This window comes from Natator depressus, chromosome 21, assembly GCF_965152275.1.
Source record: "Natator depressus isolate rNatDep1 chromosome 21, rNatDep2.hap1, whole genome shotgun sequence".
NCBI lineage: Eukaryota > Metazoa > Chordata > Testudines > Cheloniidae > Natator > Natator depressus.
In genome coordinates this window covers 14,640,000-14,667,046 of record NC_134254.1, presented here as the reverse complement: position 1 = coordinate 14,667,046, position 27,047 = coordinate 14,640,000, and the positions used below count along the sequence as shown (strand labels likewise).

At 58.6% G+C, this 27,047-nt stretch overlaps 1 protein-coding gene across 1 annotated transcript in view; it reads left to right on the top strand.

Annotated features, from left to right (window-relative positions):
• LOC141975621 (receptor-type tyrosine-protein phosphatase V-like) overlaps positions 1-24,540 on the top strand; it is a 51,287-nt gene extending 26,747 nt beyond the window's left edge. The window contains exons 17-39 of the mRNA XM_074936147.1: positions 1,556-1,828; positions 2,277-2,555; positions 2,797-2,931; positions 3,039-3,249; positions 3,721-3,788; positions 4,311-4,437; positions 4,767-4,814; positions 5,507-5,600; positions 6,352-6,442; positions 9,331-9,407; positions 10,274-10,408; positions 11,005-11,127; positions 12,015-12,175; positions 12,677-12,812; positions 13,862-13,941; positions 14,364-14,451; positions 15,152-15,242; positions 15,733-15,809; positions 15,971-16,105; positions 17,813-17,935; positions 18,509-18,666; positions 19,246-19,381; positions 22,798-24,540. Of these exons, the coding sequence (XP_074792248.1) occupies positions 1,556-1,828; positions 2,277-2,555; positions 2,797-2,931; positions 3,039-3,249; positions 3,721-3,788; positions 4,311-4,437; positions 4,767-4,814; positions 5,507-5,600; positions 6,352-6,442; positions 9,331-9,407; positions 10,274-10,408; positions 11,005-11,127; positions 12,015-12,175; positions 12,677-12,812; positions 13,862-13,941; positions 14,364-14,451; positions 15,152-15,242; positions 15,733-15,809; positions 15,971-16,105; positions 17,813-17,935; positions 18,509-18,666; positions 19,246-19,381; positions 22,798-22,857 (2,906 nt within the window). The 3' untranslated portion in view covers positions 22,858-24,540. The remainder of the gene's footprint in view (positions 1-1,555; positions 1,829-2,276; positions 2,556-2,796; positions 2,932-3,038; positions 3,250-3,720; positions 3,789-4,310; positions 4,438-4,766; positions 4,815-5,506; positions 5,601-6,351; positions 6,443-9,330; positions 9,408-10,273; positions 10,409-11,004; positions 11,128-12,014; positions 12,176-12,676; positions 12,813-13,861; positions 13,942-14,363; positions 14,452-15,151; positions 15,243-15,732; positions 15,810-15,970; positions 16,106-17,812; positions 17,936-18,508; positions 18,667-19,245; positions 19,382-22,797) is intronic.
• Positions 24,541-27,047: the final 2,507 nt, after the last annotated feature.

Sequence of the window (27,047 nt, the reverse complement as noted above, 5' to 3'; positions counted from 1 at the left end):
CGCTCGCAGTGCGGGCGCTGGGGTGGCCTGGGATACTGCCGGACAGCGGCCAGAGCAGTGGGCTGGAGGGAGAGTAGCTAGTGCTGCTGGGTGACAGCTTGTGGGCTGCAGGCTCCCTGGAGGAGGTGGGTTTGGGCTCTGATTTAGGAAGCTGAGGGGGAGCCGGTGGCTCCTGAGAACCCCAAAGTCCTGGCTAGGGAGCAGCCAGAGGAGAGCCTGCAGCCTGGGATTGCTCTCTTTGGCCAGGCATTCTGGGTTCCCAGCGTCCTTTGCTCTCAGGGCCTTGCACCATCTGCAGCGAGTGCTTTTAATCATAACAGCGCCACCCCAAAGCCATTGCTCCTCCCCAGCCAGGCACTGGCCGTTTCCGCCAGAGACCCCAAGCACACGCCTGCAAGGTGTCGTCGAGGCCAAGAACTTAGCGAGACTCCAGCAGGGATGGGAGCCCCCGGGGCTCAAACTGTATCTTTGTTCCAATCTTTCCAATCCGGGGCATCAAATCTTTGTCGCGTCAAAACGAAACATGGCGTCGGCGTTAGCGGACAGCGGGTTCAGCTTTCAGGGCATTCCCAGAGCTTTTTCCTGCAGCCAGGCCCATCTATTCAGCAGAGTAGCTGAATGTTAGGTGCCCGAGCCTAGATTTGAGCACCTTCAAAAGCCCCTAAGCGGACATGCACGAGCTCGGCAGGAGCCAGCATGCCACAAATAGCAGCATGGCCATGGTGGCCCAGGCGGTGGCTCTGGCTAGCTGCCTGAGTACGTACCCGGGGGGCGGGGGGATTATATCACAGCCACAGTGTTATTAGCACACTAGCCTGAGCAGAGCTAGAGCGTGTATGGGAATTATACCTCCCAGCGGCTGGATAGATGGACCTTTTATCCTTTGGCTTCCAGCCACAGAACCACAGAAAAAGGCATCAAGTCCAGCCCCCTGCACTGAGTCCGGGCCAGGTAAACCTAGGTCATCCCTGGTAGGTTTGTCCAGCCTGGTCTTAAAAACCTCCAGTGATGGGGATTCCACAGCCTCCCTTGGGAGCTTGTTCCAGAGCTTAACTCCCCTTAGAGTGAGACAGTTTTCCCTAATATCTAACCTCAATCTCCCTGGCTGCAGATTAAGCCCCTGATTTCTTGTACGAAGCCCATTACGTCTTCCAAAGGCTGACGGGGGAGCATCACCTTCTCAAAGCACTTCAGCTTTCTTGGCTCGTGGACGTTCACCGTCTTGGGAGGTGATGCTGCTTGCAAATGTAGCTGGGGCTAATTGCTTATCCATGTTGCCTTTGTTCCGGCTCAGGGTGGTGAGGGGAGCTGGGTGTTTCAGCCGAGATGAGCGTTTAAAGGGTGACGCTTCCTGGTAGGAAAATAATCTCATAGGGAAAATCTGAAATAGTTAGGAAACTAATGAAAGAGACGAGTCCAGAAATGTCCCCGCAGGCAATCTGAGACTGTAACGTGGGATGTGAGAATACAGGGATTGTCTCCGGGATGGGGTAGGGGTCGATGTGGCAGACTCAGGAAATGACTCTCTCTCCCTTGGATTGTTTTTATAACGTAGCCCCTCTGGTTCCAGCGAATCTCTCTGCGGTGACTGGGGAGAGCCGCAGAGTGCTGGCCGTGTCCTGGGGGCACGTCTCCAGCCAGCAGGATTACTGCCAGCTGTGGCTGCGGGATCCCGGGAACAACACACTACCGCGGAGGCACACCCTGGCCGGGGGGCAAGTCCAGCACTTCTTCCAGGGGCTGGTCCCAGGCAGAAATTACTCGGTTTCCCTGAGCTGCGTGGCTGGGCCTTACTGGAGTAGCTCGAGCATCTTAGTGGTGCCAATAGGTGGGTGTGGACCTGCGCTGGGCGGGAGGCTGCAAGGGCTGGAACGCGCAGCGGGTGTGTGTCGGACAGGGAGGGGGGTGAGCTAGTGACTGGAGGGAGATGCCCCCACGGAGCCAGACAGTGGCCTGGCATCCTGTGAAATAAACCGGATTCCAGAGAGAGTCTTCCTTAGCCTGGTCCTCCTGTGACATGTCCCTCCCCTGCAGGCCCTGGGCACAGCCACGCTGGCCCCTGGCCTCCCGCGTGGCCCCCTATCCCGGTCCAACCTCACCATCCCTCTTGCAAAGGCCCTGGCCAACCCACTCCAGCCCTAGGCCACCAAGCCGGGGGTCCCAAGGCCCAGGTATCCAGCTTTGCGCCATGCAGGCATGGAACTGCTGTGGGGCACACGGCCTGGTTCGGGGACCCCGTGTGGGGTCTGCCTAGCTCAGCGCGTCTCCTTTCTCAGCGCCTGACCCAGTGGAAGATCTGCGGTGCCAGCCTGACTCAAAGGGCTTTTCCCTGAACTGGACCTTCCCCGCTGGAGACGTGGAGGCCTGCGAGCTGGCAGCAGAGAGGCTGTCCGGGGGGCCCCCCCAGGCTGAGGCTCGGGTGATTGCTCCCGGGAGCGAGGCCAGCCTGTGGGGTTTGGAGCCAGACTCTTCATACCGAATCAGCCTGAGCACAGTGGGCAGGAATGGGCTGAGGAGCCGGGCTGTGACTCTGGTGTGCAACACGTCAGCAGAGGGTAGGTCTCCGCCTGGCCTGTTCTCTCCCCACGGCCCCCAGGAAGAGCTGCCAGGTCGGGTTTACTGGTTAGCTAGCGGGCCCTAGTCCAGAGATCAGAGCCCCTGAATGCGGAGAGGAGGCTGGGGCTTGGGACTGGTTTGTAGCGAAACTGCTGCACTGGGGCTGTGGGGTGCAACTTGCTCAGGACCTAGCCAAGCTCCAGCCCTAACCCCCCTGGGCCGGCCGCGTTTCCATTTCAGTCCTGCCTCCGCCAGTACGAGCAGACGTCCCGCGGGTGGAGCCTGGCTCCAGAGTGCTCATCTCCCCCGACACGTTCAGCGAGGAGAACGGCCGGATCGAGTACTATGCTGTCATCGTCACCAGCAACGAGTCGCGTGAGTGTCCGCCTCTCGCCCGCGCCGGCTCCGTTGAGACCCGGGGCGCACAGTTCCCCACCGAGGCGCGGGGGCTGCTGCTGATACGGTTGTGTCTTTAACTCCAGTGTCGAGGCCCACCCAGGAAATCGTGTCCAGCACCTGGTATGATCACTATTACGGACAGGAGGACTCCTACGTGGCTGTGCTGTTCCCCAATCCCTTCCATGCGGACAAGAGGAGCACTCCTCAAACCTTGTCAGTGCCAGTGGGAACAGACGAGTGTGGCCAGTCCCGGGAGATCTGCAATGGGAAGCTGAAGGCAAACACTCAGTACAGGTGAGCACAGGAGGGGACCCCTGCTCTGGCAGATGCTGGCAGACAAGGAGGGCTGGAAGGGGAAAGGGAGCACGGCTATGTGGTGAGAACAGGGCTGCAGCTCCCTCGCACCCCAAACACCTACGCCAGGGGGCCTCAGTGGGACCAAGGTGGCTGCACTGGGCAGTGGTCCGAGGAAAAGACTGGGAAATGTACGAATGTCTGGAAACCTTCCCCACCCTCCCACATTTCAAAATTCCCTGTAGGAAAATCAGACTTTCCCAATAGGAAAATATCACAAACCAGCTCTCATGTTGCCTTCCTGGCACCCATCTCGCCGGCTGGCCCAGACAGGCACCATCTCATTGCTGGTTTCCATTTCCCCAGCACCACGTTCTTTCTGTATGGGGCTGGAAATCCAGTGGCAGGGTCAGGCCAATCCTGTTTCCTCTGAGCGTCTGGGACTAACCTCTGCTCTTGGCTTTGCCATAGGTTCAGCATTGCTGCTTTCACCAAATACAACCTGGTGGATCCTTCTGTGTCCTTCACGGCGTTTTCGGGTAAGGCGATTCCTCATGCTGCTTCAGCAATGGTGTTACTAGCTATCCCCCTAGCTGTCTCTGCTAGGAGAGTTCCTTAATTGCCAATAATGGCAGGGCAGAAAATCTCAGAAAGTGTAGATTACATTTAATAATGATACTAAGCACTCGCTTTTCATCCATGGGTCTCAAAGCGCTTCACAGCCTTTACTGTATTGACCTTGTAAGGCAAGGCAGGGCAGAGCAATCAACCCCATTATACACATGGGAAACTGAGGCACAGAGCAGCTAAGGGATTTGCCCCAGGCTGCACAGGAAGTCAGTGGCAGGGCGAGGACTTGAACCCAGGTCTGCCAAGTCTTCAGTTAGTGCCCTAACCGCTTGGTCCTCCTTCCCCTGTGATCCCAATGTCCGGTGATCCTGGTTGTGAAGCAGGGGTGGGTGACTTGCAGCGGGCATGTCTGGGTCAGTTTGCGGAGCACGGCAGGATCTTTTGGAATGCACAGTACAAATGCAAAGAATCCCCACGGTCTTTGTCTTCAGCGGCTGGAGCTGGCGCAGACCCCAGTCCTGTTACAGTGCCAGTCGTGGCTGGAATTGTCGCGGGCTTACTCCTGACATTTGCAGTGATTTTCGGCTGGGTCTACTGGAAGCGGGTCCGAACGAAAAGGTAAAGGAGGTCCGTCTCCCAAGGGATGAGATCCAGGATGGGCCTGGGAAGTGGTAGCCGCTGAGAGCAAAGACAATGCGATTGGCTTTCACTGAACAAGGAGCTGACCGACAGCAGATGTGTATCGAAAAGGGTGGGCCAGGTCCAGCATAGCAAGTGTGAGCTGTTGGGTGTGATGGGGAATCCACACTGAAAAGTTCCCCGAGTCATCTGTGTAAGCGGGAGGGAGCCATGCCCTCTCGCAGACCCCCCCCCGCTGCTAAACAGGGCGCTTGGCCCCAGCCATGGTGCTGCCAGGATGGGTGACATCCCCTATGCTTTCCTTTCAGAACCAAGAAGAGTAACTTATCGCAAGAAATGGCCACGTACAGCTTGAGGTGAGCGTGCTGCTCCTGGCAGAGATGGGCGGGTGTCGGGGACTCAGGCTGTCTCCTTGCCTACCCACATGCCAGCTCTCCACGACGAGCCACAAAGGGAGCATGGCTGTAGGCTGCTCCTGCCAATCTGGTCCATCGAGTCTCTTTTTAAAGTGCCAGCAGTTGCCACGCCGCTCACCTGCTAACCCTTCGTTATCTAGGTCACTGGCAGCTGTGATGCCAAGCCCCAGCCGCCTCTGGGCAGATTCCCGTGTTCCAAAGGTCTGTCACAGCCTTCATCACCCTGAAATGCATCCAGTGCTAAGTAACCAGTGCACCGACACAGAGCGAAGGCCAGGCCCCTCCATGGGCTGGGGACGCTATGCTAGTGCTTGGGCGAAAAGAGGAGAAACCCCGTTAGCTGAGAGTGCAAACGTCCTTACAGGCCTGCAGCCAAAGGGGCTGGGAGGAACCCCTGCCACAGGAGGTGGGACAGGCCGAGTGCCATCGCTCTGTGGATGTCCCAGTGCAAGACGGCACAGGGGACTGAGGTGTCACAGGTCATTAGGTTTGGGGTTCATAGATTCCAAGGCCAGATCATCTGGGCTGACCTCCTGCATAACCCAGGCCATAGGACTCTCCGGGGCAGTGTGGTAGTAAACCCCTGCACTGCCTGTCCCCCATTGCCAAGGGCACAATTATATCTCCTGCAGAAATGTCCACCGGCCGATCCCCATCCAGAGCTTCAAGCAGTATTATGAGGCGAAGACGGCAAATGCCAACCAGGGCTTCTTCCAGGACTTTGAGGTGAGCATCGGGTGCAAGGAGAGCGTGCTCCTGGGGACGGCGACAGTGGAGATGTGCCCTCAGCGTCACATGGGGGTTGGGGAAATAACCGAGCGGTTTTGCATTCGCTGGGTACCATTGCCCATCGAAGGGGGTGGGGAGGGGACGTAGCAGAAAAAGCAGCTAGCCAGTGGAGGTCTGATGGCAACGTGGCGTGGCATGCCTGCCCCAGCTCCAGGCTAGCTAGCGCAGGTAACAATAGTCTTGAAGTCCTGGTGGCCCGGTCTGGCGACCGGAGAACAAGCCTGCTGGGGACCGGGGGTGTACGCTTGGGTCACCAGCTTGTGCGGCCGTGTCTACACGGCCGCTGTTACCGGTGTCACCTCCGTTGCCCCCGAGCCTGGCGCACAAAGTCACAGGTGCTGGGGCGCTTTTAAGGGAAGGTCTGCCCACGGCTGCCCTCGGGAGTCCCAGGAGCTGGGGGATTTGATGCTGAACCCTCCTGAGTGGCCGAGCTCTCCCCTGCTGCTCCCGGGCTGTACCCTGGGGAGTCTCCATCAGGCTGTTCGTGATCCATGTTGCTGTGAAAGCCAAATGTGGCCCCAGGAGACCAAACAAGCTCTGCCTGTCCAAACGCCAGGGAGACCCATTGGTTGTGTGTGGCAAGCTGGGGCTGCGGAGGCTCTTGCTGGGCGGCCTCCTGGCTGGCCCTCTCCACCCCAGCCCATCTGTCCCAGAGAGGCATCACTGGGTTTATCCTTGTGCCCTGCAGGAGCTGAAGGAGGTAGGGAAGGAGCAGCCTAAGGTGGAAGCGGAACTTCCAGCCAACACGTCCAAGAACAGATACCCCCACGTGCTGCCCTGTAAGTTCAGGGGCTCAGCCCCTATGTCTCCCTCCCTCCCCTTCTGCCCTTCCCTGGCACCTTCCATCCCAGGATCTTGGGGGGACACTAACCAAGCCCCCACCCCAGCGGCAGGGGGGTTACCATCTCCTTGCCACACCCAGGGACACCAAGGCACAGAAAGCTTCAGGAGACATTTCCAGAGTGAAAAGAAAAGGAGGACTTGTGGCACCTTAGAGACTAACCAATTTATTTGAGCATAAGCTTTCGTGAGCTCACTTCATCGGATGCATCGGAGCTGTAGCTCACGAAAGCTTATGCGCAAATAAATTGGTTAGTCTCTAAGGTGCCACAAGTCCTCCTTTTCTTTTTGCGAATACAGACTAACACGGCTGCTACTCTGATTTTCAGAGTGGCCAATGTAGGAGGCAGCATGGCCTATTGGATAGAGCAGGGTCACATCATCTCCCGTGCCTCAGTTTCCCCATCTGTAAATTGGGGATAAGGATGGCGAGTGGTGCGGGTGAAAAGGCGCTATATAAAAGATAGGGATTATAATTTTGTGTGCCAGTTTGAGACACCCAGGCCCTGGTTTTCAGAAGTGTTGAGCCCCTGCAGATCCCTTTGGTTTGCTGGCGCTGTGGGTGCTCAGCCTCTCAGAATCAGGCCTGGTTACGGCCTCTCTGGTGGGGCACCCACAATCACTGATCACTGACAGCCTGCCCACAGTTATTCCTGAGGTGGCCTGGTGAGCCTGAGCAGGGCTGGGTCTCCCATCCCACCTCAGATCTCACTGATCCTTTAAACTTGAATGGCCCCCCCTCCTTAGTCCCCTCCTCCTTCCAATGACCCCCAAGTTTTGGCCACAGCATAAGGACAACTCCCTGGTCTGTGCATCTGCCAGCAGGGGATGCTGCGAGCAACAGGGGGCTGCTCCCTGACCCCTCCAGCCTCCCACCACTTGTGTTGTCCCTGTACTATTCCTGGAGGGGGCGGGGGGAGCTCAGGGCAGAATCCCGCCCTTTGAGGCATACTGCCCCATGGGAGGCTGAGAAGACCCCCAGGCCAGGGCCAGCTCCCATCTCACCTTGTGTGCATGTCATTAGCACTGACACACACACCCCGGTGTGCCAGGGGAGAGGAGGAGAGAGGGGTGTTGTGACATTTCTTGGGGTGCCCAGGACTGTGAGTCCCCTTGTTACCCCCTGCTTCCAGTATGAGGGAGTCTTGTTTGGGCTTAACTGGGTGTAAGTTCCCTGGCACCACCCAAGCCCTCTCCTCTGGGCTCTGCCAGCCCTGACTCCGCCTTGCAGGTTAACAACAGGTGCACCCCAGTCTCCGGGCCCCTTTGAAACGTTCCCCTGTACTGCTCAGCCTTTATCCACTGAACACTCACAGAATCACCAGGCCTGCTGTCCCCAAGGGAACAATGCACACACCAGCTTGTCCGATTCAAAGCAGGATCAGCACCTTGCTCAGTATCACAGCACTGGTAATACACGTATCCTTGATTTCACTAGCAGTGTATCTCAAAGACTCAAGATTCAAGGGATCATGAGTAACGATAAGGGAAACAAAAGGTGACATATAAAACAAAATCATCACACCCTTTCTAGCGACTAAACTTAATTAACAGACTCACCTCCTGTCTGATGAAGTGTGTCTCACCCCAAGCCTTCTGCAAGTGTCTTCAGTCCAGGCTGGTTGTGATCCCATTTTCATGAATGTAAATGTGCTGCCCGTTTATGTCCTCGGGGCAGGATGGTGGGGTGTCGTCTTTGTTCCCCAAAAAGAATCCCGCGAACCTTTGAAGTGTATCTCCAGATAAAGTTCTCTTTCCCTGCTGTGTTTCTCTACCTGTTAGTTGCTTTCTGACATTCGGGCAATCCTTCATCTGCATTCAGCTTAGACAGGTGATGGGGGACCCATTGTGAATGAGACAATACTTCATTTACATTTCAACAGAGGGGCAGGAGACTAAACATCCCATGTCTGACAGGACACCCGGTTCTCCACCTCTGCTGTGATACCGACTCTAAGAACATATGCGCAGTAGCCGTACATAAGTCCTTCCCTAGTATCTGGGCATACATTTCACAGCAGTAACAATGACCAGTGTCACCCTGGCTTTCATTTAAATCTTCACATGACCAGAAGGTCCATAGGAGAATCAGGACAGTCCAGTAGCCCCCTTGCTAGTGGGCGTTGAGGGGCTCTTGGGTCACAGGTGCACAGACCTGGGAGAGGCTGGGTCAGGCCAGGAGCTCTTCCCGAGCTCGTTGGGCACTGCTGAGTGCACCGCCCCACGCTGGCTCCGTCGCTGCTACAGCTGAACATTACGCATGAGCCCACCTTCCCTGTGAGTCGGTGAGACGCAGCAACCCCTGGGGCGTCCCCTTTCAGGCCCAGGAACCAGAACAGCCCCATGGAGGTACTCCTCCTCCTCCTCCCCGGGCATGATTTGCCTCTTGAAAGGTGTGATGGCCCCTCCACAGCGTCTCAGCAGCACTGACCATCTCACACCAGGCACGGAGCGGGCGTCTGAGGGTGCTGCCTGGACAGGAAAGAGGTGGGGCCGGCCCCAGGACCCTAGCCTGGGCCAGCCCTCCCACTTGCTAGTGTGACCTGCGTTCTCCAAAATACAGTTGAGCTTTGAAGAACAGACCAAGGGACCTGGGTGGGAAGGGCCTAACCCAACCCACAGGCCTGGCAGACCTTCCTGGGTGGGGCAAGGGGTGTAGGCCAAAGGGCCCTGGTCTCCTTCTGACCTCCTTGTGCCCAGCTGGAGAAGGGGGAGGACCTGAGAAGGAAGCAGAGCATGCTGCCCCTGAGCCGGGCTCCCCGGAGGACTGGGGTCTGGCTCAGCGAGGTGCAGCGCACGGCGTGATCGCTGCTTTGGTTTCTTGCAGACGACCACTCAAGAGTCAGGCTGAGCCAGCTGGGGCAGGAGCCCCACTCCGACTACATCAACGCTAACTACATCCCTGTGAGTGCCTGCTCGCCTCCCCCACCACAGCCCCCGAGGAATCCCTGCACACAAGGGGGGCATAGCTGGCACATGCAGGGGGCTCGGTCACAGGAGGGGCTCGGTCCCATTAACATCTGGGGCTGGCTGGCAGATGGCATTGGAGCTGGCACAGGTGGAAGGTGTTGGAGACGGGGGACTGGCGCAGCCAGGCTGGCTGTGGCCTGGGGTCTGTGAAGTGTGTGTTTGTGTGTGTGCCCCCGCTTGTGTGCATGGGGGAGTGATCACAGCTGCTGCTCTGCTAATTGAGGACACTCTCACTCTCAGCCTCTCTGGATTCACTGCCTGATCTGTCTGTCTCCTCTTTCTCCTCCGAATCTGTACAGCTGCACTTGACTGATGCTGGACCTGGTCCCCCAGCCTCCGTCCAGGGGACTTCCCCAGGTAACGGACAGGGGGCACCCAGCATGCCTGGGAGTGTGTGTGCACATGTATGCGTGTTGCATGAGTGTGTTAAAGGCAGTAAACAGGAATGGCCAGACTGGATCAGAACCAGAGTCCATCTAGTCGTTTCTGCTGTCCAGCAGCGGCCGGCAGCAGTCTGGGGTCAGATGCTTCTCCCCGCAGGGTCACACTGTGGGGGTTTGAGGGGCATCCAATCTCTCTCATGCCAGAGAGAGGGAAACACACTCTTCCAGGGCATCCTATAATAGCCCCCAGCTGCCACCTGCTGCCCAGGGAGTGTGCCCATTCTGGCAGCAATGCTGAGGTCAACGGGCACCTGGCCCTCTCCTAGAGGGACCCAGTAGGTCACCTACTCATCCCCAAATCCAGGGTCTCACAGCTTCTGGCCCAGGCTGACTCTGACTCTCTGGTCTCTGCCCCAGGGCTACACCTCCCCACAGGAGTTCGTTGTCACCCAGGGGCCGCTGAAGAAAACCATTGAGGATTTCTGGAGGCTGGTCTGGGAGCAGAGCATCTGCAACATCATCATGCTGACAGTGGGCATGGAGAACGGACGGGTAGGGCTGGTGCTGGGCGCGCACTGCTGGTGCGAGGAGGGGCCTGACCCACAGCCAGATGCAAATGCTGCTCCATTCATGCAGCCATGCTGGGCCCCGCAACGTAATAGCGGGAGGCCTGTAGGACAGGGTGAAGGGGCAGTGGCAGTGCTGGATGTGTGGGCATCCAGCCAGGCGACGTCTGTCTCCACTAGGTATTTCTAGAGCGCCCGTTACTCTAATATCTAGGTGCAGACAATAACTTAGCTGTGAACTAATGAACCCACACGGCCCCTCGGCAAGGAGGACACTGGCCCTAGCCCCGTCCTACCAAAGAGGAAACTGAGGCACCGAGAGGGGATGTGAGCTGCCCAAAGACACGCGGTGGGGAGCAGACGCCAAACCACTAGCCCATGCTGCATTTGTCTCCATGCCCAGATTCTGCTCCCCCTGCAGAAGGCGAGATGTGGCCCAAAGCCCCAGCTTGGAGTTGGAGCATGCTGAGCTGGGGAGTTTCATCCGGGCCCATCTCTCCAGTGGCTGCAGCTGTCTTCTGTGGGCACCGGTCTCTCTCCCTGTGCTGGTTTCCCTGTCCCCACGCCCTGCCTTCCCCCCAGGTGCTGTGTGATCACTACTGGCCTTCAGAGTTGTTGCCGGTCTCCTACGGACACATCCGCGTGGACCTGCTCTCCCAGAGCAGCGCTGACGAGTGGACCACGCGCACGTTCAAGCTCTGGCACGTGAGTGAGCGGCCGAGAGGAGCCTGGCGCAGGCCCCCGCCGAGGGCACTGCCGTGGGGGTGTCTCACTGGGGGAGGTGTCCCGGAGGCAGCCTGCCCTTTCGCCTCTGGGCAGCTGGGTTCCAACGAGGCCACAAGTGAAACAGGTCGGTCCGCACTGGGACTCATCTTGAGGATTGTCAAGAATCCACAGCTACCAGGGCGGGCAGCACATGGCTTCCTGGGCATGCCATCCCCCTCCCATTCACCGTCACCCCCGCCCTCCCTCCCCATTCCCATCGGGGGGTGCTGTGCATCGCCCAGGGGTGTTTGTTTCCAGATGCTCAATCACCTCAGAGGCAGCACTATGCTAACTGCACGCTCTGATGAGCCAGCTCCCTGCCCCTACCAGCTGGTATCCAGGCTGCCGCCCACGAGGCTTCCCCAGGCCTGGCCTGCGTGTTGGCAGAGCCACATGGTGCAGCCTGCCCAGGCAATCGCATGCCATGGAGATGGCCTCAGGACAGGGCCCTGAACAGAACAGAGCAAGGGCCTGGCTCTGGCCAGTAGCGTCAGGCACCTGATCTCTCAGACGTGAGTGTCTCGTCCATGCCGGGTTTGCATGACTGCTCAGTGCTGACGTAACCGATGCCCAGGGCTGGCCGGGGAGCGTCTGGGGATCCCGGAGACCCAGGGCCCAGGGCTGGCTGTGGGTCTCCGACGCCCAGAGATGCAGCCCCAGCATCAGTCTCTCCAAGTTCTGGTAGCTGATTCCGGCCCCTGGAGATCACTCAGGGAGCTGTAGTGGACAGACCCTGGGCTCCAGAAGTGGCTGGGAACGTTCCCCGTGAATACCCCGCTGAGACTCGGGTTTGCCGCGAACTAACACTGAGTCACCATCTGTGACAGGAGGACCTACGGGAGGAGAGACGTGTGACCCACCTGCACTACACGGCGTGGCCCGACCACGGCATTCCCGAGTCCACAGCTTCCCTGATGGCCTTCCGGGACCTGGCACGAGGGCACATGCAGACGGCCAAGGGTTCTGGGCCAACGCTGGTGCACTGCAGGTGAGGACCTGCCTGCCTTAGCTCTGCCAGGTGCGGGCTGCTGGAGAAGGGGTGTCTTTCCCTGAGCTGAGAGATGACCTGGTAAATTGGGCCCCTCCTTGTATGTGGGGGCTGGAGCCATGGGGCGGTGAGAGCCCTGGGGATGGTCTGGTCTGGAGAGGCAGCTCCCAGCTGACAGTGAGTGAGGGACGCTGCCCCTGCCCTATCTCTGCGAGTGCTGGAGACTATGGAGATGATTCCCCACCTTCCGGTGCAGCTCTGGGGCCATCTCCCCAGCCCCACAACCCCCCCCAGGACCGCTCCTGGGCCCCACAACCCCCACAGATCCCCCCCCCACCTTGGGACAGCTCCTCGGCCCCACAACCCCACAGCTCCTTCAGGCTGATGGCCATCTCCTCCCCCCTCATTGGGGCTGGTGCCTGCCTGCTGGGGGGGCAGTGGAACCGGAGGGCTGGAGGAAGACCTGGCCGTGTTAACCCCTTGCTGTCTGTGCTCTTGCAGTGCGGGGGTGGGCCGCAGCGGCACCTTCATCGCCTTGGACAGGCTGCTGCATCAGCTGAAGGAGGAGAAGGTGGTGGACGTGTTCAATACCATTTACACCATGCGGATGAGCCGCTACCAGATGATTCAGACGCTGGTGAGGCCCTGGGCCCTCTTCCTTCCGCCCTGCCGCCAAATCAGCGGGCCTGGGAGGGAGCCCAGAGCTCGGCTAGCCCTCCCACCCCTTTGCACATCAGCCAGCTCCTGACATCCCTCAGCTGTGCCCCTGTCGGCCGCAGGACGGTGCTGCCTCGGCCCCTGACCCAGTGCGGCTCTGAGCTCAGCCCCGTACGGACTCTTGTCCCGAGTGTGGCTCAGATGTGCCCCTGTTCGAGCTGCCTTCCCCTGCCATCTCCCAACAGCTGTGTGCCCGGCCAGACCACCAGCAAGAACACACGGTTCTTCAGGGCCCAGAATTCAGTGGGAGCAGGCCCGGAGCACCAGTCTGGGGAAGCATCGTAGCCAACAGCACCCAGGGACAGGATGAGCTGGGGGGGCCTGGGTGGTAGCTGGGGGGGGTGTAATCAAAATCAGATTGGTCTGAGCCTATCCCAGAACAACTCGGCAGGCCCCAGGTTTGAGCAGCTCCACGCTGCCCCGTGCACGTCCGGGGCGTGACAAGCTGCACAGGGCGCCCGTGAGTTGCAGCCCGGAGGTCGGCTCACCCCAGTCACCGGACCCTCGCAGCACCCCCGGACATGCAGCCACAGCAGGAGCCAGGGATGAGCTGCCAGGGGCTAATCAGGCCTGTGGGAGCCTCCTCAGAAAGGCTGGCTGTGGGCGCTGGGTAACCCAGAGGGGATCCCGCGAAGCACGGTGAAAATGCCAGCCAGGAGCAGCGTGCATGTTCCTGCTGCTCGACTCCATGCTGGGCCCTTGTTGGGAATTCTTTGACCCGAATCATCTCACTGGCACACGGGACGCTCCCAGAGCCGGGCACAAAGCTTAGTGCTTCCCCCCCGGCCAGGATGGGGCGGTGGGGCCAGTGTTACTGTGTTACTGGCCCCACTGGACAAAGAGGGAGACTGACTCACCCAGCGGCAGGGCTGGCTGGGGCTCCTGACTCGCTGCACAAGGCCGTGCTCTGTGCGGTGCCGCGGTTCAGGTGGGCTCGCTCTGCGCTGACCACCTGCCCTTGCTTTCCAGGGCCAGTATGTTTTTCTGCACAGCTGCATTCTGGAGAAGATCACGGAGGAGCTGCTCTTGGGCCAGTCCGGGACGGAGATGTAAGGCACCTAGCCCGTCCCAGACGTGTGGGTGCTCGGGTTCAGCGCCTCAGACTCCGATCCCGACCCAGGCCTGGGCTTCGGCTCCCAGCAATAGGGACTTGGAAATCCCAGCAAGCGGGCCTGCTCCCTGCACCAAGGCAGGGCCAAAGTCTGGCCTCGGTCCTTTCCCTCCTGTCACGGAGTCCCTGGGCGATGCTCTGGAACTGCTCCCTACATAGCCAGTCAGGACTCAAGTCTCCTTTCTGTGAGCCGGCCTTGGGATGCCCTTTCCAGCTGGCCGGTGGCTGGCTGCTCCCATGGAACTAGCAGGGTCAGGCCAGGGAGGGGGTTCACCCTGTCGACCGAGTGGCCTGGCTCTTCGTGAGATGTGGGTGCACAGGGGTTTATTAACCCCCCACCTCCACCCCTTGTTTTCCCAGCTCCTGCCCGATCCCTCTCAAAAGCTTCCTGCCACACCATGCCCAGAAATCGGCCAAGTCCAACGCGGGCTTCCTGCGGGAGTATGAGGTAGGAGCACCTGGAGCAGCGCCCTGCTGGGGATCACAGATGCCAGCTCCCCCAGGCACGCACGCGCACGCGCTGGGGGTGACAGGAGCATTAGTGGCTGGGCCAGACACACAAGCACCCCCCGCACCCCCACGAGCAGCCCCTGCTCAGTCAGGCTCCTGCCAGATCTGACTGTTGTGGAGATGGCTGGTGCTGGGGGCACCCATTGCCACGGCAACGCTGCCAGGCCTGGGACACCCCGCCAGCTGGAGGATGGCCGGCGCTGCTTCCCTCCTGATCCCCCTGCAGAGCAGACACGGCCGGGACACCAGCCCTCCCTGAGACTCCCCAGGGGCGGATCCACACAGGGAATTGGAGGCGGGGGGCAGGCAGAGGTGCTACACTCCACGGGCATCCCCCGTGGCTGCTGCACCAAATCTCCCAGCCAAACAAACCTAGCGGGCAGCGTGGCAGCAGCCCCAATGGGGACACTGAGGCACGGGGCTGACTCCCTGAGCTGGGGTGCGGATGAAAGCTTGCCCTGGGAGCTCTGGCCTGTGGACTGGGTTCACCCCCTGCTGTCTTCCGGGGCAGGGCATCCCACATCAGCCATCCACCCAGTCCCAGCGTGCTCCCTCCACCCCCGTCGCCCTGGCTGGGCATAGCCAGGAAAGGGCCTGATCTCTCCCACTCCCTCCCTCCCTCTGGTTCCCTGTGGCAGATCCTCCTAGAAGTGGCAAAGGACAAAGCCAGCTCTGCAGCACCATCTTCAGGCATCCAGGAGAGCCGCCCTGTCTCCAGCATCCTCCCATGTAAGTGCCACTGACATGTAAGCGCCTCTATCCCCAGGGCTGGCACCAGCTGTGTGCGTGGGGTGGCGTGGGGGTGGGGGAAGCACCAGGGCTGGACTTGCAGCTTCAGGATCAGGGGAGCTTGTCGAAATGGGGCCCTCTCTAGCATCTCCAGGCTTATCTCCTCTCCCGCAGCCTTGTGGCAGAGAGTTCCCAAGGCAAGACCTGGCCACAGATGAAGTGTGCATGGAAGTGAATGGACTGGGGCTGGAATGGGGTTATGTGCAGGCAGAGGGCATGCGCCCCGGGCTGAGAGTAAGGGGAGAGGGATTGAGGGAGAGACCCAGTGCAGGAGTGACAGGCCTTATGTAGCTATGGCTCAGGCTGGCAGGGAGTTTGGGCCGGAGCCAGAAGGCTGGTCTCCTTGCGTGGGGCTGGGTGTGCTGAGCTGGGCCAGGCGGAACTGCCCCCCACCCCCACCCCAGCCCCTCATGCCTGGCCTGTCTGGCAGATGATCGCTCAAGAGTGAAATTTTCGCCGCTGGAACAAGGCCCTTTCTCGGATCTCAGCCAGGCCTGGCTCCTCCCGGTGAGTTGCCCCACCCTGATCCCCTGGGAAGTGAACTCCCTCACCTCCCCGCCTGGCCCCCTGGCCCTCTACCCACCCTGATCCCCTGGGGAGCAGAACTCACCCCTTCTGAGGATCCCTACCCCTGGGGCAGGCGAGTAAGACTCTGGTTCTTCACACAGGGCTGCAATTCAGCCAGGGACTATCTGGCCGTGCAAGGGCCTGACAAGGTGACCATGGAGGAATTCTGGCGCTTAGTGTGGGACCATGGCGTCCACACCATTGTCACCCTGCTGCCATGCCAGGAGAAGGGCCAGGTAAGGTGCAGGTGCTGCATGGTTAGCAAGAGAGCTGGGGGGGTCTCTTTAGATGAGGTGATGGCTACAGCTGGTTGAAAAATAGAGGGTTTTTTTTCTACAGACAACCTCAATTTTTTTGGCAGAAATTTGAATATTGAAAAATTTTGGCCAAACCCTGAAATATTTCAATTTGGAAATGCGGCCGCCACGGTGCCTCTTGGGAACTGTAGTTTGTCTGCATCATGTCTCCATTGTCCTTCATGGACCAAACTCCCTGGTCAGACTACATCTCCCATGATGCACCACAATATCCCCTGTTGGAGAGGGGAGGCAGTGCATCATGGGAGATGTAGTCTGATCAGGGAGCCTTGCCCATGCATAACAATAGAGCCACGAGGCAACCGAACTACAGTCCCATCGGGCACCATGGCAGCATTTCCAAGTGGAAAGAGTTTGGGTTTCAGGTGTTCCGTTGTCAACAAACCAGCGGAGGTACCCAGAGGGGCAGGCATGCCCAGAGAAAAGCTGGTCAAAAATCCATTTTTCCATTGAAAAACAGTTTTGACAGAAAATTTCCCACCACCTTTGTTACCGCCATGCGGTCGGAGGAGGAGAGTGCCCACGCAGGAGCCTGGCACTGCTCCTCCCACTGGCCTGCTGAGTCTGGCATCATGGGCATCTCATTGTTCTGCTCTCTGCCAGTGGGGAAGAGCCATGCTGACCACCGGGGTAAATGGGCTAGAGCCACCTCCGGTGTGACTTGTGATACTGCCCTGGTAGGTGCTGACCGGGGGCAGGGGGAGGGGTTCCTTGAACCTCCCTCCCCCAGGCTGTGCTGCATTTTCTGCGTGGTCTCCATGGCACTGCACTGTCACACACGCAGGTTTGTCTCACCAGCCTCTGCCACCGTTTCCCGAAGCTTTGGGCCAGACTTGGAAACTCCCTGGGTGGAGCAGGCTGTGGTCCAGGTTAGGACCCTGCTCCCCTGACATGCATGGGTGATGCCTGGCTCCATGGCACCACAGGGGCCGTGGGCACTATTGTGGGGACAGCCTGCTCCCTCCCCCCACCACCCCTTTGTAACATTTGAGGTAGAAAACAAAATGAGTCCCAACTCTGGAAGCAGTAAATGGTCCATGTGGCCCCCTTGGGAGGTAGACCCCAGCTAGTTAGTAGGGCAGCAGCCAGATGGAGACCTCTGCTTTTACAGGGGACAGCAGTTCAAGATGGATCTCTCTCCACTGATCTGTGCTCCTGAAGAAGGGGCACCCCCTCCAAGGCCTCAGCTGCCTCCCCTCCCTCTGGGCTCCCAAAGGCAACTTCCCAGAAGGCCAAAGAGCATGCGGAATTTGCATAAAACCCAGTGGGTCACAGCCACCCTTCACTCCTCATGCTGGAGGTGCAGCCCCCAAAGACTACATCCCCCAACATGCAATGCAGCCTGATGGCTCTGCTATGGTAGAGCATGGCACGCTGGGAGCTGTAGTCTCGTTGGGCTGCCACACTGTATTAAGGTGAAGGTGGCTGCAATCCGCAACGATGTTTCCAACGTACCGGTGGGCTGTCGGCTTCCGGGAGGATGGCCACCCACATGGCCCTTTGCCGGACAGTGTCATCCTGATGCTGTCTGTGCCCTTGGCCCGGCACCTGTGAGCAATGCCGAGTGGGGGCTGATCCGAAATGGGGACACCGGGAGCTTGATGCACCTGTCGCTGTTGTGCGCAGGTCCTGAGTGAGGCATGCTGGCCCCTGGAGGGTAGCCCAGTCTGCACAGAGATGTTGACCATCCAGCGGGGCCTGGAGAAGCACGTCTCGGGATGGAGGTGCATTCAGCTCAAACTGAAACACGTACGTGCCTCTGAGGCCAGGGGAGCTGGTTTCTCAAGCCCCGGGAGCTCCCCCCACTCCCTGCGGATGTACCTCAGCCCTGCCCTACAGGCACTGCCTGCAGACGTTTCCAGCTTTGGTGGCTCATTGCCTTCTTGGACTCTCCCGAGAGCCAGTGCGGGGGTGGTCTGGGAGTCACGGGCCCCTGGGACCTTGACTGGGACCTGCTAACTCGTCACACAGATGCCACCGGATGCAGTGTGAGGGGCGGAGCTGACCCAGGGAGAACAGCTCTGCTTTTATGCCCCTGTCCCTCTGTCTGCTACCACTGCAGCACCCCACCGCTGGGGAGGTGGCTGGGCCCTGCCCCAGCAGGCCGTGCTGACCCAGCATAGACGGACCGGGTGACGGGGCACCACAGGACCCAATGCATCACGGTGGCAGGGCACCTAACAGGCCAGAGGCTAGGAAGCAGGGCTCTCCCTGCTCCCCTGGTGTCCAGGCCTGTCCGTGCTGATCGCAGCACCCTCCCATCCTGTCGTCCACGCATGCCCCCTTCGTCCATAACCACAGCAGCTCTCTCTGCCCTGCCAGGAGAAGAAAGTGAAGGAGAGGCAGGTGCAGCAATTCCTGTACCCTCTGTGGGGGTGCCAGCAGCAGCCAGATGCCCAGCCCCTGGTGGAGTTTCTCGCCGCAGTTAGACGGTGCATGCCACACAGGAAGCGAGCCGGCCCACTGCTCCTGCACTGCAGGTCTGGTCACGTGACTCACTCTTCCATGCCCTTGTGAGTCCCCCGGGGTCAGAAGCCCCTGGACGAACATCCCCACGGGAGAGCCAACTGCAGGGCTGGGCCAGTCATGGGGCAGCCTGGGGCTGACCAAATGACCTGGCAGTTCTCCCCTGCCGGTCTCCAGGAAGACGTAAGGACCAGAGGTCCCATCAGGGCCAGACTGAGGCTCAGATGCTGACAGTCAGTGTATGCAGTCCCGTCGGGGGAGCCAGCATGGGGATGTGAGATGCCAGGGGCTGGCCAGAGAGCCTGGTACAGGGCGCAGTCTCAGATAGCCATCCATGAGCCCCCAGCTTGCCCAGATGCCCTGGTTGCCTCAGTGCTCATTCAGAGGCCAGGCCAGCTTCCCGGCCCTGCCCAGGCATAGTCTCTGTGAATGTCCCTCTCTCCTGAGGGTCTCTGCCCTGCCCTGCCCTGCTGGGAGACGGGCTCCACGATCATCCGGGCCTTGTCCATCTCCTACGTCTGTGCCTGTGCCCTGGGTTGCGTAGCGGGTGGCAGGAGGGTTGATGGCTCTCCCCCATTGGCTGCCCCTTTCAGTAGTGGCATTGACCAGATGGGGACGCTGATCGCCCTGGACTGCCTGCTGCACCAGATGAAAGCGGAGCGGAGTGTGGACATCTACGGAGTCACCCTCAGGCTGATGAGAAGCTGCTGCCTCATGACCCCGACGCCGGTAGGTGGCGAGGAGGGAGGGTGTCGGGGCCAGGTGTGCCCTGGGGAAGCAACGGCCAGGTGCAGAACAGAGGCCCGGAGCCGGGTGCAATAGGGGAGAGTTTCTCAGAGAAGACCCACGGTCCCCTGAGTTCTCTGTCAGCCTCCTCTCTCCTTGGGCAGCTTCTCCCCACCCAGCCTCAGCCCCGACGGAGTTCACCGAGACGGGTATCCTGCTCCAAGCCCGACACATGGCGTGGTTCTTAGCCCAGGTTCTGTGCCCCTCTCTCCATGCCCTGCCAGGGGATGTTCGGGGGGCGGGGGGAGCAGCTCACGGTGGGGGGTTGTTCCATCTGCCCCAAGCCCAGCAGGGAGCTCAGGGGAAGGACTCTCAGGCCCAGATCCTCAGTGGCATTTAGGCCCCTAACTCCCACTGATTTCAATGGGAGTTAGGTGCCTAAAAACTCAGAGGATCGGCAGTAAATGTCTTTGATGTTAAGGTTAAAGCCAGCAGCTTCTACTCAGCCCAGACCCAGGAAACAACCAGGTGGAGCTGAAAATCAAATCCTCACAGTCCTAGCCCCGCTCCCATCCATCCCTGACAGCCAGGGCATGGACCCCTAGTTTGTTCCCATGTGGGCAAATCCCCGGCCGGCTTCCCCTCAGGATCTGGGCACTGAAAACCACAGGCCCTGGTACGCTGGGGTATTGGAAGTCTCTTGGGTTATCCTGTGCCGCTTTCTCTTATAGCTAGGTTCTTACACCCCGCTCATTAGTGAGGGTCTGGCTGCCCTGCAGCTGGGAGTGTGCGTCCCAGCCCAGGTGGACAGACGTGCGCTAACACGGGTGGTGGTTCAGGCTAGCGTCTGTCTAGCCGCGCTGGGACGCTCGCTCCCAGCTGCAGTGCAGCCATACCCTGAGTGTCTATCTGAGCCTTCCCGACCTGCGCCCTGCAGCAGGGCACCAACGGGAGACACCCAGCTCGCCCGCAGGTCAGGGTGAGGAGCCCAGAGGGCCATCAGAGGCACCTCTGCCCGCATTCCCATGGCAGATTGGGTTGAGGCCGCGTTGGGAGCAGCGCAGAGGCATCGCACCACTAGATGGTAGTGTGACACCAGGCTCAGGGTGCCAATCCCAGGATTTCATCCTGCGCAGGCTGGAATCTGCTGGCTTGGGCTTGGCCGCAGCCCGAGCCGAGCTCTGGTTCCACAGACCTGCTTTTGGACAGGGGTTGGAAGTTAATTCGTTTATTTCTCAGAAGCCTTTAGGGACGAGTTCCCCCACATTCCCGATCCCACTGATAATAAAAATCCTTCTGTGACGTCCCTGCTGCCAAGCACCCTGCAAACAGCCAGTCAGTTAATGAATTAATCCAAGCCCCATGGGCCCTGGGAGCTGGAGGAGAGCTGTCGCACGGGGTTCTCTTATGTACACCCCCTGCCCCTTCCAGCCGCTGCTCAGCCAGGCAAGGGAAGGGCCAGTAGGACCCGAGCCCTCCAGACCACACATGGGGGCAGAAGCACAGGGCTCGCCTGTGGCTCTGGATCTAGGCCAGGCTGCTCTTATTTTACATGGGTCCCTGGGTGAAACCGTGACATTAGTGCAGGGCCGGCTCGAGGTTTTTTGCCACCCCAAGCTCCGAGAGTGCAACTGCCCAAGCAAAAAAAAAAAAGGGGGGGCCAGAATGCCCCCCTGGAATTGTGCCCCAAGCACACGCTTGCTTTGCTGGTGCCTAGAGCTGGTCCTGTTTTGGTGCCACCATGGCCGAGCTGCAGTCGCACTCCGGGGTGGTCAGTTCTCCCAGAGGCCAGTAACCAACAGGGAAGCCTGAGTGATTACCGACCTTTTAGTCAGTTTCCCTGGAATGACACTTCCTGCTACACATCCCCACTCCAGATCCCGGGAAGGGTCTCTCCACGTCTGAATCACTTGTGTTTACTCCCCCATACGTGTCATTAGACCGGAACCCAGACCCATTCGCTGTTCTGCAGTGCAACTGGCCTGACCTTTTCGTACAGACTCCTCCCAAGAAGAGTATCCAAACACCAGCAGGGCCAGCACGGCGCAGCTAATGGTGCTGGGTTCTGAAATTCCCTGTATTCCAGTAATTCAGGCATGGAATTTACCATCTTTGAAAAGGGGAACAAAGAGGACGTAGGGAATTATAGACCAGTTAGCCTAACTCTGGTTCCTGGAAAGATACTGGAACAAATGATTAAATGATCAGTTTGTAGGCACCTACAGGATAATAGAGTTATAAGGAACAGCCAGCGTGGATTTGTCAAGAACAAATCATGACAAACCAACCTAATTTCCTTCTTTGACGGGATTGCTGACCTAGTGGATGAGGGGAAGCAGTAGATGTGAGATCTTGATTTTACTAAGGTTTTTGACACAGTCCCACATGACAGTCTCATAAGCAAACTCGAGAAATGTGGTGTAAGATGGGTGCGAACTGATTGAAAGACTGTGCTCAAAGAGTGGTTATCAATGGTTCGCTGTCCAGCTGGAAAGGGGTATCTAGTGGGGTCCGTCCTGGGTCCGGTACTATTCAATATTGTCATTAATGACTTGGATAATGGAGTGGAGAGTCTGTTTATAAAATTTGCAGATGACACCCAGCTGTGAGGGCTTGCAAGCACTTTGGAGGACAGGATTAGAATTCAAAACGACTGTGACAAATTAGAGAATTGGTCTGAAATCAACAAGATGAAAGTCAATAAAGACAAGTGCAAAGTGCTACACTTAGGAAGGAAAAATCAAACTCACAACTCCAAAAGGTGCAATAACTGGCTAGGTGGTTCTGGTGAAAAGGGTCTAGGGTTAGAGGAAACTAATATGAGCCAACAGTGTGATGAAGTTGCAAAAAATACACCATTCTGGGGTGTATTGACAGGAGTGTCATACGGGAGACATGGGAGGTAATTATCCCGCTCTGCTCAGCACTGGTGAGGCCCCAGCTGGAGTACTGTGTCCAGTTCTGGGCACCACACTTGGGGAAAGATGTGGACAAAGTGGAGAGAGTCCAGGGGAGAGCAATACAAATGCTAAAAGGTTTAGAAACCCTGACCTGTGAGGAAAAGTTAAAAACACTGGGCGTATTTAGTCTTGGAAAAGAAGACTGAAGGGGGACCTGACTTGTCCTCCGTGTACACTGAAGGTAGGATAAGAAGTAATAGGCTTCCTCGGCAGCCAGGTATTCGACAAAACCTGTCTAACTCGCAGGGTAGTTAACCTTGGGAGCCCGGTCCAGAGCTTATCTGACCTGGTTATATGAAATGGGGTGACTGCAGAAGCCCAGTGTCATGACAGTCAGGGGGCTCCCTGGGTAACTGCAGCGACTCCTGATGGAGTGAGGTAGGGTCAAGCCCCGCCGGCCTAAATTACGCTCTAATCTGATCTCTAATCTACCTCTCTCTGGCTCCTGCCTCCCTTCAGGATCAGTACGTGTTCTTGTACACGTGCATCCGGGACATCCTCACCCAGAGGCAGCCCTAGGAAGATCACAGAGAGCCCGGCGCTGGGGGCAGGCTGAGGAGAGCACATTGCAGGGCTGTTTGCACAAACCCGACTGCAGCTCCCTCCGCAGAGAAGGGGACCGGCCTGGGGCAGAGGCACCAGTCAGCTCCCCACCCCTGGAGGCCAGCACAGATGAGGCGCTAAGGCTGGGTTAGCCTGCATGAGCGGTTCAGAATCTCGGACTCTCCTGGTCTCCTTCTCCCAGGACGCGGTGGGAGAGCCTATTGCACATGCACCGTCTGCACCAGCCTCCCGCAGGGAGTGCCCTTCTGCCGCCCGCAGTGCTGCAGCCCACTCGGCCTGCAAGTACCCAGTGCAGGGCACGGGACCCTGTCCAGGATTCAAAGCATGAAGCGGCGCTGCATCCCTGCTGCCCGGGATTCCTGGGACTCTGGAAGGGCCATGAATCCAGTCGCTGTAGCACTTGCTCTGGGATCCTGCCGGCCTCCATCCCCCCGCTGAGTACAAGACAGAATACGTGGGGCGCCCTTCCTGCCGCGCCTGGCTCAGAGCCGGCACGTCCAACGGAGCAGGCTGCTGGGCGATGCTTATTTCCGTCCGGCAGGAGGGGTGGAGGGCCTAGGCGCGACACAGTGCTTCTCAGAGTGTCGAGCGGACGCTCCGGGTTTGCTAGTGCCTTTTGGAGACTCTGTGACCCCGGGCTGGGGACCAAAGGGAACAGCGGGGTCTCTCAATAAATGGATCAGCAAGCAATGGGTATGAACAATAAAGAAAACAGCCCTAGGAGCCAGTGTCCTCTAACCAACGGTCGGTTTTACCGCGCGCCCTGGCCTGGCCTGCGACCTTCCAGCTGGACTGGAGCGCACCATCCCCAAAGGCAGCCATGCGCACCCGCCGGGACCACGCCCTTCAGCTGGCTTCCAAGCGCTGCCCCTTTGTGCCGGCTGTCCTTGCACAGCCAGAGCCCGGCAGCTCGGCTCCGAGAACTGAGTCCCAACCGCGAGAGCAGCAGACCTCTGCAGACCCTCGGGACAACCCTTCCCATGGGACTCTCACCTCTCGTAGCTGGGAGAACAGGGGCAGGACTCCCTTCCCCCTGACAGCGTCACATCACCCCCACATTTATGCAGGGCCCGTGAGCAGGGGCCAAGGCACGACAGCAAAACCGGGAATGGCAATTAAATGAGAAGACCCTTGCTGGCCAGTCACCCTCCATATAACCCTGTCTCTAAGGCCTGCTGCATGATCCCAGTTTATGTGGGGGAAAAATATTGTCCACTAATTTGGCCTCAGCACACTGCTACCCTCTACCAGGGGAGCATGTGTATCAGCCACATCCTCTAGTGTTCGCGCCAGAGGAGCTGTCTCTTCATCCCACTGGGATGTGGGACTCTGTGACCCAGGGCTGGGGACCAAGGGGAACAGCGGGGTCTCTCAATAAATGGATCACCAAGCAAGGGGCATGAACAATAAAGAAAACAGCCCTAGAAACCAGCAACATACCACCCCTGCAATGGGACCTTAACTCTGGCTCCTGGAGCTGGCACTACCCCCAAGGGGTGCCAGTATTGGGGGGGTGCCATAAGAAGTAGACAGGAAGAATGACGGAGGGGTTTGTCTTGATTCCAGTTGCAGCGTTGAGCTGCACACGCTCAGCTGTGTTTGCTCTGTCTGGGGCTGGCACCATCGGGCAACCTGACCAGAGGTATAAATGAAGTTTTTGGACAATAAATTCGCCTGATTTATTTTTTTTTTTTTAAATCCTGAGCTCGTCCTCATCCCGCAGCCCAGCTGCCCCCTCCATGGCCTCTGGCTCCTTGGCAATGACAAAGCCAGCCACTGGCTGAGTGTTAGCCCCGTCGCTGCCCCATGTCCTCTCCCCTGCACTGCGCTGACCTCCCCTTTCCCCTAGGAGCAGCAGCATCATGGTGAAGGGGGAGCCTAGAGCCCTTCCCCGTGGCTGGAGGCAGCAAGGGGAAGGAGGGGGAGCAGGGGAGGGAAGGACGCCCCTCCCTTGCCCTGGTGGAGCAGCCATGGGGTGGAATTGTGGAGAATGGGGGTATCTGTAGGGGACGGAGGAGGGGAGAGACGGCAACCCCTCCCTCCCAGTATATCATTGCTGGGGAAGGTGCCCAACTCCCCCTCCACCATGGTTCTGCTTCTGAGATCCTGAAAATAAAGGTCTCTTTGAGGATAATCCCTTATCCATCAAGGGATCATGGGGGAACTACCCTGTTGGAAACCCAGTTCTTCGTCAAAGCTCTGGCCATCAGACTGGGTTTTCAAAAATGCAGCGTTTGGATGAGCCCTGGCGCTAAGAAGGGTCATCAGCTTGGACCACGCTGGCGCATCAGTAGTTGTGCCAGTGTGCAGCCCTAAGCGGCAAAGGGGGCCAGCCCTCACTCAGCACCCTCCGAACCCCCACATCCCTGCACTGCTCTAACACCCCTCACTGCTCCCAGCCCCCCATTCCCTAGCTCTGCCCTCCCAAAAGTCAGCAGAAGCTGAAAATGTTCTGAGCAGCTCATGTTAAGGGTTGTGTAGCTTGAACCCCTGGACCAAATGTACTAGCGACTTGCTTTCCTTTGATCACAGTCAGTCCCATTGTCCAGGAACCAGTCATGGGGCAGGATTGTATTATCCCAGCTGCTTACTGGCATCTTCACCTTCCCTCTGTTTGTTTTATGCTAATTTCCTTGATAATACTCCTAATCAGAGCCTGCACATGGAGTTTAGAGCACTGTGAAGAGCTCTTAAATGAGGGCAAGACTGCCAGATGGAGAACCATGAATGTGCGTGAGACTCTGTCTCAGAAAGCTCCCATAGGGCAGGGCTCCACAGAACGTGGATCAAAATGGGGTCTACACCCCATGCTGGTTCTGAGAGGGTTAACAGGAGCCCGAACACTCACCTGCAGGGATGTTCAGTAGGTCAGTTAGCAGGTCCATCTGGTGAGGAGTGAGGTTTCCTCACAAGGACAGAGAGAGCCCTGCTTGGAGGGGAGCAGGGAGGCTGGGAGTTCCTGCTCTTGGAGGACAGGCTCTTGGCTACAGGAGGGGACTTAGCTTCAGTGGTAGGACTCAAAATACCAGCCCTGGGGAGTGGGGGTTGAGCTGAGCTGAGCAGCAGAGAGTGGGGGGACGATAAGCGAAGAGCTCAAGTTGAGGTTAAGTTGGTACTGGTGGCTTGCATTTATTGCAGAGCTCCATTCCAGCCATGGCCTGATGGAAGAGGGGAGCCTGAGGGGAATCCACGTAGACCCTGGGTCCGGGAAGTGGGGTGGGAAAGGCCTGCAGGCCAGCTGTGGCAGGAAGGAACCCAGGGAGAAAGCAGGGGTGGGTCTGTACAGCCAGACCTTGCCTGCTGGCTGGGTCCTTGGACTAGACCCCAGAAAAGGGGGAGGGTCTGGGTTCCCCTGCCAGTGGCTGGGAAAGGTGGTGCAAAGCAGAGAGCAGGGGTAGGGCCAGAGATGTGGCCTGAGGCTGCAGGACTGTTGTTTGGACTCCTGGTTACCCTGTAAGCCGTGGGAGTAAACGAGACCTAACGGCGTCCCCAGAGGAGGCAGCCCACAGCGGGGCTGGAGCAGCCATTGGCAGAGGGCACTCGCTGAGGAGAGCCTGCAGTGCCAGGCCCACAGCCCAGCCACGATGGGGCGTGGCTGACTCTTAGGTTCAACGGCCACTGCGTCTCAACTTGGCCACCCAGTTATGGGGATGGCAAACCACCTGGCAGCCCTTGTCCAGCGGTACAGATGCCGTTTGCTCTCCTCAGCCAGGCCCAGTCTGGGGCCCTGAGGTCTACCCAGAATACTTCCAGAAATATCGTTTCCATCAAGGGGCTGTGGGGGCCAGATCAGCCTGAGTGGCAGAGATCAGTTTGGGGAGGATCAGGGCTGTCATCTGAGCCCCAGGTTGTGTGTGTGTGAGAAGAACCAAGTGACTTTTGTAAACGTGACTTTAGGGGGGCCGGATCTTGGGAACCCCTTGCTCAAATGACCCCAAATGTGGGTCACTCGCGACCTCACTACTCACTGCCCCCCTTGATGCTCAGCAAATTTTAAGCATGTGGATTTTACAGCTTTCAGAATAGCTGCCTTTTAACCGGTCGGCGTTCCCAGCCTTAGCTATCCCTTCCGTCGGCGCATGATGGAACGCATGCATCAGGTCCCAGGGACCCGCTCAGCCATTCACCCTTAGCCCCAGGCCGGT